Genomic DNA, 14,154 nt, shown 5'->3' with positions numbered 1-14,154 from the left:
AAGTATTTATAGGCTATCTAAATTTTCTAATATTTAAAAAGTATTCTATTCTTGGCCGGGCGTGGTGGCTCATGCTTGTAATCCCAGCACTTTGGGAGGCCGAGGCGAGCGGATCACGAGGTCAGGAGATCGAGACCATGGTGAAACCTCGTCTCTACTAAAAATACAAAAAAATTAGCCGGGCGTGGTGGCGGGCGCCTGTAGTCCCAGCTACTCGGAGAGGCTGAGGCAGGAGAATGGCGTGAACCCGGGAGGCGGAGCTTGCAGTGAGCCGAGATCGCGCCACTGCACTCCAGCCTGGGCGACAGAGCGAGACTCCGTCTCAAAAAAAAAAGTATTCCATTCTAGTAGGGGGAGATTTGTGGCACATGATGGCATTAGGGGCTTTAAACTGTAGTCCGAAGGGACTACCAATTTATAGCCATTCAAGTAAGAACTTAGTAAACATTTTTTAAAATAAAGTCATCAGTAATCAATCACTTTCATTTGGTGACTATAATTTCTCTTAAATTAAACATTAATTATCTACTTCAACACAAGTAGAGAACAACCAGATAATACTGGGACACAAACAAAGAAGAGTTGACATACATTACTGCCTATTCAGTAATAGGCAGTCAATTAGTATTTGTGGAATGAATGAATAAGAATAAAAATTTCATATTATTTCATGGGGCAAGGGTAGGGATAGCAAAGATTACAGGCCTCTATACTCTATATTGTAGGTTTACAATATAGTAGAGGAGAAAAGTAAAGGTTCAAATATCTTCAATACTTAACAGTTTAATTGCCACTAGAGTAGTGTAGTTGAGGAGTTTATGTTAAAATATATTATTTATTCTTATGATTAAAAAGCACATGTACAGAGAATAACACAAAGTAAGATAAGTATGGTTCCTATTCTTTAGGATCATTTTGGGGAAAATTTTTCTTTCATACTTATTACCAAAGAGCTGAAAGGAAATAAGACATGTATATGAAGATATGTGATGACTGCTCTTTTGAGACCAAAGGAGGGAGGCATATGGCCATGACAGACAAGTGAGGTGTATGAATAGAAAGGAGGAGCTAAAAACAACTTTGCTTCTGCTCAGCTCCCATTGATCAAGTTTGAACTAATTAGCAGGGATGCTGTCCTTCCTCAAAGTATAAGCTCCTCTCTAAAAATGATTAATTTGAAAAGTGGAAAGGGAGGTGCAGAGACTTTCAATTAAATCCATTCATTCTTGCAAAAGAACCACAAGCTTTACTACTTTAAGCAACTTTATCTGCAAATCTTTCGGATATACTATAACAATTTTAAGTATTTGTGACTGGGTTACTTTTTCGGTCATGAATCAAAGATTAAAACAATCCTGTGCCCATCATAACTCTAGGTCCATTTTTGCCTTAAATACAGTATGTTCAATCCATTCTATTTAAAATCCACTTCCACTCTAATGTCAAATAAATTTCACAGCTTCTTTAAAAAATATAAAAACTGAGGTGAGAATTTCTCCAGAAAATTATATTTCTTAAAATCCCTGAGGAATATGGAGATAATTTTATTTTAAATAAGTCATGTTAACAATAAGTATTCATTTAAAAAAACAAAAAAGAAAAAAAAACACCTGAATTTTTCCAGACTGGCAACATCTAACACACAAGAAATACATGTGATGCTAAAAAGATTTTTATAAATCATTATGAGCTAAAATGTTACCTACTGTTCTTTCTTATCTTTTGAAAATCTACAATAATTTTTAATATAATGTCTCATATTGTAGAAATTCCACTTAGAAGCACATGAGAGAGACAGATCAATTATAAAGATTCAAAAGCTCCTAAGTAACTCTCACAACCCAAAAACTTATTAAAGGAAATTGAGATTCCCATGCCAGAAATATATTCTTATATAAACATAAAAGAAGAACTCTTACCATAAGTTGGGGTGCTTTCTCGTCTTCCTTGACTACTTGATCTTCCTTTTTCATATTCATAGCAATATAAGACAGTATCTTCTTCGACAATATTAAATCTCTTTCGATATTCCTGATCCAGAAATGAATTTGGTGATTCAGATCCCTTATGCACTGGCTTGCCCACCATATGTCCTCTGAGGTCTTCACAAGGAAGGTTTCCTTTTTCATCCCTAAAGAAAGGTTAGAGTAAAGGAAAAGATGTAGAAACATGTTAGGGTAGTAAATGGCCGAGGGTCTAAAATACTAATAATTTATTCCCATACAATATATCTCCTGACCTTTTCAAACTTTCTTTGAGATTTATAGGGCAATTTGTAATTATTCTTATTTTGCTGAAAACAAAATGGTGAGTCTCAGAAAGGCTAAACAACTTGCCTTAATGTTACACAGCTAATAACTGACAGAATTTGAAATAGGCCATGAAACTTTTAACTGTTGCCCAAGTCCATTTTTCACTGTACCATTTCATACATAAATTGCTTTTAGTGTTCAAGAGAGTAGGTCTAATGTTAGTAATGTTAACTTAAGTATATAGCTTTCTTCTGCCAGTTTACCTTTGCACATAAATTGCTTTTAGTGTTTAAGACAGTAGGTATAATGGTAATAATGTTAACTTAAGTATAATGCTTTCTTCTGCCAGTTTACCTTAGCACATAAATTGTTTTTAGTGTTCAAGACAGTAGGTATAATGGTAGTAATGTTAACTTAAGTATAATGTTTTCTTCTGCCAGTTTACCTAATTGATTCTTGGTAAAAATCTGCACTGCTTAAAAATAAAAATATATTTAAGAACTACCATAAGGAGCACTGTGGCCTTAGGAATCAAATTAGCAATGGTATAAACTTGTACTATAAGAAATTCAAACAACATGTTATTAATTTAAAATAAACCTTAAAAGAATTATTCTCAGTATTCAAATTCTACGTATCTCATTTAAGAGTAAAAAGACATATTCCTAGAACTCATTCTAAATGGATATATCAAAATTTCATTATACATCAATGTTTCTTGAGGAGAGAAGGTAAACTAATTTGATAAAATACAGAGTTTAAGAATGGAATTTAGGGTGATGGCAAGTTGATTTTTTTCTTCTATAGGATTCTAGAGAAAAACATCTCTAATAATTTATGGGCTCCCTAAAACTTATTACTCACACACTCTAATAGGTAATTAAGCCCAAATTAAGCCCATTTTGATAGAAATAGTGCATTTGTGATTTGTTAAATTGAATCTTGTTTATTTTATGAAATGTTTCACTGATTACCTATGAACTTTTTGTCAGAAAAGCTTGTCTTCTAGAACATGACTATGAATGTAAATGCAATGTTTCCCCCCTTGTGGACCATTAGTTAAATTTCTTCCTTGTTCTTGTTTCTGGTTACCCTAAACAGTGCCATGAATAAATGCTGTCAAACCAGAAAAATAATTTAATTTTATGTTAAGTGATAAGACTAAAATCTTAAATTCATAGAATAAACTAAATTATAACAAGACAGATAAAAAGAACAAATTTTTAATTAATTCCTATTATACCTTATAAAATGGTGATGAGCTTATAAAAGTAATGTGAATTCTAAAATATGAGCCCCAGTCTGGCAAAAGCCTGCATTTCTGCTTCTGTGTGTAAATGTTTAGATTAGGTTTGTCCAAATGTAGAAAACTATACTCCCAGTATTTGAAATATGTAGAAAGTAGTAAACAACATTCTCCAGACTATCAGTGAGTTTTCTTATCTGTTTAACCCATCACAAGGTGTTGTTGCCATTTACATTACAATTTACTCTTTTATTTTCTAAAATAAAAGTATTGCTTATTACCAAAATAGAACTATATAGATAGTTCTTAGGCAACATGAAGGAAATAAATATAAAATCCAGGCAGAATTTTATTTCAGCTTGCTGAAAACTTTCCCTGAACAAATTGCCCGGTTAGTCCACTATCAAAAAGAAATTGACACTGTAACTAGCTTGGAAGCAGCCCTAATGAATTTTGGCACTGGAGTAAGGTTATGCCTATCTGTAAATGGACCAGACCTCAAGCTATGAGGCTTGTGACATGAATGTTAATACAGCTGAAATCAGAGGGTGATTCAGCCCTATTAATACACATACTATATTTATATGGAAACATCTTGTGGCAGTAAATTGAAAGGGATGGTATTTCCTACTCTATAATAATATGAAGGAGGGACCTTATATCAACAGGGTAGATTTTTAAAACAAATCTATATAGAATGCAGTAAAATACTGTTGAATTAAGAAAAGTACCAAGCAAAACCAAACTTTTCAGTAGAATGAGTAGATACATGTATTGTGTATGTAAATGTGTGTATGTGTATGTGTGTGTGTGTGTTAATGTATATATTCATGTCATGAGTCCCTGGAGAACTCAATGTGTTAATTCATTCTGATGTAAAGAGTTTTTACACCTTTCTTAATGTTGTAAGTTAATGCACGTAAGTAATAAATCTGTGCCTTTGCTCTAGAAAGGATTTAAGGAAGCATTAAAAGAGCATTGCTTTACTGCAGTAACTTTAATGACACACAGTAGAGTTAATAGGAGAAATTAGTGCTTAAATGTTATAGTTGTTCAAAGACCTATAAATTCTTCATTTTCATCATGGAAAAAGAAATTTTGTTAAGTATAGAAATGTACTATATATAATGATAATGAAACTGTGTATAGTCATAAGACATATAATAAAATGCCAACCAAATTTCACTCACTTCACATACATGAGTGTTTTATCTTTTAGAGAAAAAGGCACTTTTGCAATAACTTTTTTTCTGGAATAAATGTGTTCAAAAATCGTAATCACATGAAAAAAATTCTGCCTAATTTGAAAACTAGTCCTATCATTTTTCAAGTCTGTTTTCTTTTTGAGATGAGAGAGGTTTTATTATTTGCAATCCAAATCAAACATAAATGTTCACATACCACCAAAATGCCTATCCTGTATAAACAAAGCTTTTTAATACGGGGAAAAATGTTCAGAAGAATTAAACTAGGTCCATCACATTCATCTTCAAAATGAGAAAATAGGAAAAAAGTGCCAAGGCTGTATCTATAAAAATAACCACGACTGCAAAAAGTTTTGACTGTCAACTTAACATCGAGCCAGAAAATGCAGACATTTATATAAGGCTGTAGTTCAAAGGGGCTTTGATGCATGGATTGTTCTGACTCCTATATCGAAAGATTTTATGACTGGGTAAGTAATAATTTGACTCAAAATGTATTTAGAATATTCTATTAAATTATATACTGACCAACTAAGAATCAGTTACAGTGATATAGTAAACACTATGAATTTTACAGAAAAGTATGGAGCTTTCAAGCAATACTGACAAAACAAGGGTCATTATGTTGATATTTCAATTTCACATTCTCTAATATTTTTAAATAGCATCTTCAAGCTTTTTACTGGCTTCAATATATAGCCTTTATAATACGTCCACTACACTCAGAAGACAAAACTGGATCATTTTACTCTTTTATCCTCTTCAGTGCATTTTAAATATTTTCTGTGGAGGAGACACTTTCTTTGTAACAAGTTCCTCACTACCCAAGAGGAAAGAACATTTTAAACCTACAGAGATTTGATAAAAATAATCTTTTGATGTTTATCTGTATATGTAGCCCTCTGAAGAATAAAGCCTCTTAAATAATTATTTGCACTGAAATAAAAATCTTTCCAAATAAAATGTAAACAAATCATAAAAAGTCACTTCCTGTTTGGAACACATACTTTGCTCCTCATGCAAGAGTATGTGGAAAATCTGACAATGTCTTAATAGAATTAAAATGCAACTTGCATTTTAGTAGGATATTGGATGGATTTGCATATTTGCTTGTAAATTGAACACGACTGTAAATTATATATTAGATTTATGAAACGCCAGCTTAGTAAACTATATCTTGTAAGTTATGTTCCAATGGCTATATTTAATTCTCAAAGAACTAAAATGTACATAAAACTGACTACAGTTATATTACTAGATGACAACACAGTATTTGCAGATAAACCACATTGCCATGCAGCATTTAGATCACATAATGTCAGTAAACCATCATATCTAATAGAATATAGATTTCTGAAATACTAAGTGTACTAAAGAATAATGGAAATTAAACACAAGGAATTCAGTTCTTTTATATATGAAAGAAATTTAATACTATTTATGGCTTGAAAACAAGAGACCTTAAATTATTGTTTTTGAATGCAGAACTAATTTAAAAACTGAATCAAGTTTTTTTGTGATTGGTATTAATGATCCCCATTTAGCGCTAGTCCTTTTCCATAATTTTTGTATTTCACAAGGCTGGATATCAGAATGCTTTTAGGAAGAATGCATTATGACATAAAGCTGTATTCTTCCACATCTGCAAGGAGTTTCAAATAAGAATCAATAAATGAAATAGAGATACAGCCTCAGGAAATCTAGAAAATAGACTTTAGGGGTAATTCATTCCCTTGTAAACTCTACTTCCTGAAAGAAACATTAATGATTTAATGAAATAAAAATTTCAGACACAGGATTATTAGGGGAAAAAGACATTCTCCCTCATCACCATTATCAAATAAAATCTTCCTCATTACTTACATTTAAGAAAGCATAAAAGTTATCTATAGCTTTCTCCTTTTTTTAAAAAAAAAATGTATGAAATGCTTCAAAGTAACCTGAAATTTTCTGGGGCTTTTTAGCCAAAGAGCCTCACTTATTCTTTACTTATTAAAATAACCCTAACTATTATTTAGTATTACTTTCTTCTTCTTTCCTATTATGAGATAGTATAAAATATTTAATGCACAGCAAGTATTTGTATACAAATTAGTTAATATTAGTATTAACCAACATGCATTCTCTATAAAGGGAATGATTTTGCAGAATGTGTTCAGAATTCCTAACTATGAGAAAATATTCAAGGTGTTCCTTGAGAATTGACTTTGCAGTTTATATGCTGTTAGGTTTACCTTTAGCTAGAAGCTGCCTAGGACAACGTGATAGTTTTATACCTGGGAATATATGGTTCTGCAGGAGGAGGGGGAATGTAGAGATCCTGGAGGGCAGAACTGTCTCTTTTGGTGGGTGTACTGATGGTGCTGGAAGGCGTGGCAACGCTGCTTGTGGGACTTCTAGGTATAAGAGGCTGGTTAAAATGAAAAAGAAAATACATACGCACACAAACAACACACAAAACAACAACAACAATGACACATAGTTATCATTTTAAAATTATCTATTTCTGCAAAGTTTTTGAACTTGGCTGAAATCAAGAAACATGTTGTTTAGTACATGGATATTCCTTTCAATCTCCAAAAACAAACAGTATGGTAAAGGTTTCCACTTCACTCCCAACTCACCTTAATCTATGGTATAAACACCGAAATACTACTTATAAAGCAAAAATACCATGCAGTGTTTCAAAATGGGAAGATTTATCTCACAGTTAGAAACTTATTTAAATTAAATTAACTTTGTCAGAATCCCACCTTTAAAAGGACAATAATGATGAGTAACTCAAAAGAATTAGCTCACTCACATCCTGACTGATGTATGAGAAAGCTATTTCAGATCTTCTCCCAATAAAGACAAACCATATTTCTAGGTTAGTAAAATGTTACAGATGGTCAGAAAAGGTTACAAAAGTGGGAGTATGAAAGGCCAATACGAGAGTATTTGCTAGAAAAACATATTTTTTTCCTGTCAAAATAAGCATAGCTGTCTTCTCAAAGACATTTTATGGTACATCATCAAAAGTATGGCAATTATGTAACACAATCATTTCACCATTCATAGGCACACACATTTATCCATCATTTAAAATAATCTTTAGTTGCATATATAGATCTCATTTTCAGGCCTGTATTTAAGTATTAAATAGGAGGTTGTTTTCTTAAAGTTAAGATAATATATATACTGAATTAAACAGTACATGAGGATGCATTAACTTAAGAGCACTCCCAATTCCAAGCTTCACAGCATTTGAAAATAATCTACTGGTTTGTGAAATTATCCTGAAGTGAAACTAAAATTCACAAATTTTATGTTTATCTTACAGATCTTAATCATTAGCTATGCATACAATTAACACATTAAAAATAAAAATTTTAATGCAATCACAAACACAAAAATAATGATCACAAATGAACTGTATCTTCACATGACAAGATGTTGCCATTTTAGCCAGTATGAAAACTCTCTTAGCATATTTATATAGACTCACAGTTCTATTGTTTTAATATGCATTGCTACACACTCAAAAAGTGGCATATTACAACTATTTTGTATTGTGACAATACTTTTGTACAGATAAACAAAATTTGTTTAAAAAGCCAAGCATAAATACAATGGAAAGTACAATGTTAAGTCACTGGGGTAGGCTACATAATTTAGGACTCAGTTCATGGTTTTGACCTTCCCTGTTACACAGCTCACCTTAATAGCTTGAAATCATACACCCTACCAAAATGACAGTTAAATTCTAATGTAGTGAGGTAGAAATTAAAGAAAGAGAGAGAGAAAGGGAAAAGGAATGATAATGTAATTTGGGAGTTTACAATATTCCACCTTATATGATATTTTTAAAAAGGTCAGAAGTTTTACATGTTAATTGAAGAATTGTAAGCTATTATAAAATTACACAGTAAAGATTATGTTTTGCTATGCTAATTTTGGAATAGGGTCCAGTTCAACTATTCCTGTCTTTTAGAAACAAAACTTGAGGCAATGGGAAATCCTGAGATTATACAGGTAATCATAGCAGTCACCTGTACTGATGAATACCATAAATCCCAAGGAAATAAATAACTATTTTATTTCTAAGGATGCATTTCATGCCTCTACAACAAATCCTTGAATGGCAGATTCAACAATACATACATACAGTCACTGTGATGTGACTCTGTTTATAACTGTTTTCCTCTCTGTCAGGACATCTTGGTTTTAAATACAGATGATGCTAAACAATAAATCTGACCAAAAGTTCACCATAATAGAAATGTAGCAAAGAAAACATTCATTTAACAGGATATTATTTTCCAATTCTTTTAAACAGATACACTGTGAGAGAAAAACTAATACTCAGTATGCTTTTTAAACGCTCTAATAGCTTTCTTACTTTAAAATATCCTAACACTGTAAATGAACTTAAAATCAAGTTCTAAAAACATAAGCATTTAAACATAATCAAACTCAAATTTTTATTGTCTTTCCTCTCTCCTGGAGTCACTATTTCTATTTTGAGGACTTCTCTTCTTTCCTTTTACCATCTACAGAACTAAAGATAATTTTTCTTGGTTAGTACCTACGCTTCTTCTCCCCAAACAAAAAGGAAGGAAGGAAATAGTAGTAGTCAATGGTTACAAGCATATTTTAAAATAGATACACCTGAAGTGTGAGGTAATGACCAAGGGAATATTTTCTTCTGCCTGGACTATTACCAGAATTGTCTACCTAGGGTACTTGTGTCTTTTCCCTTCCAAGAAATGTAATTATTAGCCCTCAATTTCCTTCAAACTGCTATTTCTCTAGGTTTCTATTTTTAGCAAACAGTTCCTATCAATGTCATCAGTTAATGTTATTAGTTAAATTAGCACATACACAGAGGGAAAAGACTCTTAAATATGCTTAAATACATAACAAGTTTGATTATGCCAAGCTGGTTCAATTAATTGAACTAGTTGGAAAAAATATTACTTCAGAGAAAAAAGAAATTAGTCAATCCTATTGCTTAACTCATCTGGCTTGTTATTTTATTGACTGGTAAGTCACAGAAAATATTTCAACTGGTTTATCATGGAAATACCATCTGGCTCATCAGTATGCCTTGTACCAAGTAAAGCTCATTGTAAATATTTGATATATTCAGCATATTTCTCTCTACTAACTGTGCTCTTTTTAACAAGCTAATCCAAGCTAAATAATAAACATTCTTTTTGAGACTCATATTAAAGAAACTAGACATTAAGCAATGGAAAAATAAAGTTTAGTAAAGTACAACCTTCATGGGAAAATAAAAATAACTACTTAACCCAAAGGGGTCTTTGTGATAATTTAAAATTATAATCTCTAAAAATTTTCTAACTTTGGACAAAAATTGAAAGAATAAAAAATCAAATGACTAAATGAATGAAAAAGGCATTAAAGAACATTAGAAAGACAAGTAAAATTTGACTAAATCAAGTACAGAATAAATGATGTAATTAGCTAAAATTATCAGTGAGAAATTCCTAGTTGTAACAAGTGGCATTAAAAATACACCTATCACCAACAGCCATTTAAGTTTGTGAAAATGCACAGAAAGTAACAAATTTAGCTTTCCTCAACTCAAAACACAGAATTCTTTCAGCATTGAGGTTTTAATAGGCATATTCCTTAGATTGAAAAAAAATCTAATGAGGAGGATATAATACAAAAAGATAGCTTCTCCTATCCTGGCAACATTTACTTATAATCATTTGTTTATAATACAGTGTAAGAAAAGTAGTTACTGTTGCACTACAAAGAAATTTCAATTTAAGAAAAAAGGTAGAATTAAAGGGTAACATTCTTTTATCATTTTGACCTTCTCCGGTATTGACAAAATATGAATGGGAAGAAAATTAGGAACTATCAACACTTATGGATAAAATGGATACAATACAAGCGGACTGCTTTAGGATTACATCTTGTTATTTAAAGTAAACATGAAGCTTCAGCATAACTTGATCTTCTGTGGTATGTAATCAAGTATGACATGGATCCACTTTTGATCCCATCCAAAGGGGTTTGTTTTCTGGAAGGACCTTGTCATACCATTTAGTTTTCATGTCAATGGTCCTTTTGAGATGAAGCTCTCCTTCCACATATTCAATGAGGCTCCAACAGGGAAGACACATTTGCATGTATGTTGTGACTCTTGTAAAACAAGTCTATTATAGATTTCTGGGGGCACCGGCATGCATCTCTTAAAATGTCCAAATCCCAAATAAAATGATCATATGTATCTCTTCAAACATACATTGATAACCTTAGGTCAATTAGTGATAACGTACTACTGTCAATTTGCTACTGTTAGAAATCTTCTAGGTAAAACTTATATTTTTCATACTGTCAGTTTGAATGTACACTTTAAAATTGTGTCACAAAATAGGGTATGACACAAACTTTCCTCTGAATTACGAGTGATAACTTTAGCAATAATATCCTACTCATCCAGCTTAAACATCATTGGAAGATTGTGATTGTTGTAAAATAAAATTTTGTAAGCTAAAGCTTGAAATCCTCTGATGGTTGGGGTCTCACTTTAAAGCCTCTGATTGCTGAGGTCTTTTCTTTGTGTGCCCCAATTTTAACATCTCTAAGGTAACTGAGCACATATGGAAGGTATTGGTGTACCTGCGAAATCTCTATAGTCTTAAAGACCATGAGAAAAGAACTTCTATACTTAAGAAACTACATTTGATGTTGAGGTTTTCCCCAAAACATTTTACATTTTAACATCTCTGGGCAAGCATATCTTAATTTAGTTGTCCCTCTTTCTAGTACGTGACCCAGCTTTGATAGAGCTTGAATGAAACCAGTGACATAAAGACAACTCCAGCGTTAAAGATTAAAACAGTGCATTACACATTTATGTAGTTAGCGCTAAAATTCACTAATGCCAAGATCACACAGAACTTGCTTTGCCTTCCAGGGGGGAAATACCCACCGAAATACAAATAATTACATCAAGTATAAAACCTGGCCATTTATTTTATTCGCTCTTGGGAATAAACACAGACTCAAATGGATCACAATACCCCATCATTCTAACACAGAACATTCACATAAGTCCTTACTCAGTTCAAACACATTTTTAATTCCCAACACTAGTACAAGAACATTGTTTTATATTGACTCTCTTAATAATCTAAGCAAATGCTTCAGAGAAAATGTATCCTGAATTTTAAGCGGCAAGAATTCACATATAATTTTGTAGTTTCTTGACCGTGTAAAGAAGGTTAGATCTAATTTGGAAAATTATTGGGAATACTTTTTTCTGGCCAAGCTTTTCATAAGTAGTCAATTATTTGAAAAGAACTGAAGCAAGGGAAATACATATATTCAAAATTCTCCCACTCTCAGTTCTTTCACAGCTTTTTCTATAATGCAAATTTATAAATACAAAAGGGTTGAGTATCCTTTTAATAAGCATATAATTTTTCCTTTCCTGTCAGAATACAGAGAAAACAAGTGTTTTTTTCCGACCACAGATTTGATCAGAAAACCATATCTACCTAGGTTTAAAAATACAGATATATATGCCTAAAACATGTATTACTTATACAGCATATAACTAATAAAGACTTAAGAGTCACACTATAAAATGGCTTTTTCCATCAAATCATGAAATATTGCACATTGTACTGAGGCTGACACTAGTGTCTTTAATTCTGCATTGTCCAGTCTTATGGGCATAATTAAACTGCAACATTAAAACTGGACTTCCATTTTCTCAAATTACAGTAAACATCATTTTGGGGATGTTAACTAAAGAAAGAATGGACAATTTTTACATTATAGGTGATTATCTGTAGCCACTATTAAAATCTTGAAAGCATGTGGCTCAAAAATACAAATGTGACTTAGATCCTTTGACTGATTTGCTTAAACACTGGTGGGCTAAAATTTGACAATTACTTGCATGTATTTACTCATTTGAGTATGTAAAACATACAATTGCTTCTGGCTCCCAGTCAGCCCAATTACATTTTTAGTTAAAAATTAATTTTCTTCTCTAGTGCCATGCCTAATACTAGTTCTTGCTCTCCTTAAAACAAAACTCTCAGAAACAGATAAATTTTTTGTCACTAATGTTTTTTTTTCAGTCACAACGACCTGCAACTTGAATATTAAATTTTATTGTTACTTATGTATTTTGATTTTTCCAGAATGACTTTAACCATTCATATCTCCATGTATTTGAAATCAAATGCAATCAACATTCTCCAGTTGTTACACATCAACTGGAGTTACACAACAACTGGTTGTTATACCAGTTGATAGACAAAATCAACTACTATGACTCTTTTCTTTCTATTTTCTGCTCAAAGTTATTTAAATATGCTGTAAAAATGGCATCAAGGTAATGCTAAACAATAAAATTTAAATGGAAAAACACAAAATCACAAAATCATACAAGTAACTATGGCATCAATACGAGAGATTTATAAATGAGAATACAATTTAGGAACATAATTATAATGTTACAGCTTGATGTTATTTTATATAAAAATGTCTTGAACAATATATGTCATTAGGTTGAGAATTCCAGCACTGATTTTAGTGATCATTTCTGAGATGCATCCTCACCAAAAAAAAAAAAAAAAAAAAAAAAAAAGCTGGGGTTTTAAATGTTTTAAAAGTCATCGATTCCCAGTGATGATTCTAAGGAACATTCCTGGCAGTGTCCAGATAATTCTTCCATACATATCTCATAAGAAGAAAAGGACACCACCCATCTATGCTCTTGGCCTACACATATTAATTTAAAACCACAAACATCTAAAAATATACCTTATCCACAGTTCTCTCAGTTTTTTTTTTCATTGAATCAGAAGAAATTGATGAAAAGCAATCACCATGCCTACCAAAATGCAGGAAATTAGTAGAGTACCACTAAAAAGATGTTTTGAAAAGCAGCTCTCAGAAAGCAAGGAATCCCTGGTTTGTTTTCTTAGAATAAGAGATTCTATCTCAGATGAGACATCTCTGCTTTTTACAAATGGGCGAAAATGACAACAGAATTAAAGCTTCCAGATATTATTAAATTTGCTTGTAGTATTTGACTAAGGGATGGTTAAGTCCTTATGTTCTATCATAAAATATTTGAGAAATCAGGAATTCATCAAAAGAGCTGCCAGTTTAATGAAATGTACTAATGAAATTGCTCTGTGAGTATGAAGTTGAATTGTATGCTTTTGTTTATTTGGCTATAATTTCATCAATGAATTTCAAAAGAAAATCCAAATCAAAATTCATCATTGTAGTTAATCAATATTGGAAATCGCTATGCTTTTAGTATTTTTAGAAATAAAACTACTACTTTATTTAAAACGTGATATTCTTTGACAATCTTCTACCTTAGGATAGATAAGCTTGTTTGTATAGATAAAAACGATTCCTTATAAGTTTAAAAAATCATTATTCCTTATGTTAGGATAAACTT

The 14,154-nt window shown here is 31.7% G+C and overlaps 1 protein-coding gene across 5 annotated transcripts in view; it reads right to left on the bottom strand.

The window, feature by feature from the left end:
* The window catches only part of LOC116812285 (connector enhancer of kinase suppressor of ras 2), a 173,123-nt gene that overhangs the window by 123,726 nt on the left and 35,243 nt on the right, over window positions 1–14,154 (bottom strand). For all 5 annotated transcript variants that reach the window (XR_009214309.1, XM_058441493.1, XM_032757989.2 and 2 more), the window contains 2 exons: window positions 6,980–7,113; window positions 1,920–2,131 (listed from right to left, as the gene is read on the bottom strand). Coding sequence is in view for 4 of the 5 variants with exons in the window: in XM_058441493.1 (XP_058297476.1) it covers window positions 1,920–2,131; window positions 6,980–7,113 (346 nt within the window). In the remaining variant the exon portion in view is untranslated. The remainder of the gene's footprint in view (window positions 1–1,919; window positions 2,132–6,979; window positions 7,114–14,154) is intronic.

This window comes from Hylobates moloch, unplaced genomic scaffold (assembly GCF_009828535.3).
Source record: "Hylobates moloch isolate HMO894 unplaced genomic scaffold, HMol_V3 SCAFFOLD_7, whole genome shotgun sequence".
Classification (NCBI taxonomy): Eukaryota; Metazoa; Chordata; class Mammalia; order Primates; family Hylobatidae; genus Hylobates; species Hylobates moloch.
Note: the sequence above shows the minus strand (reverse complement) of the source record. Positions and strands in the feature narration are given on the sequence as shown.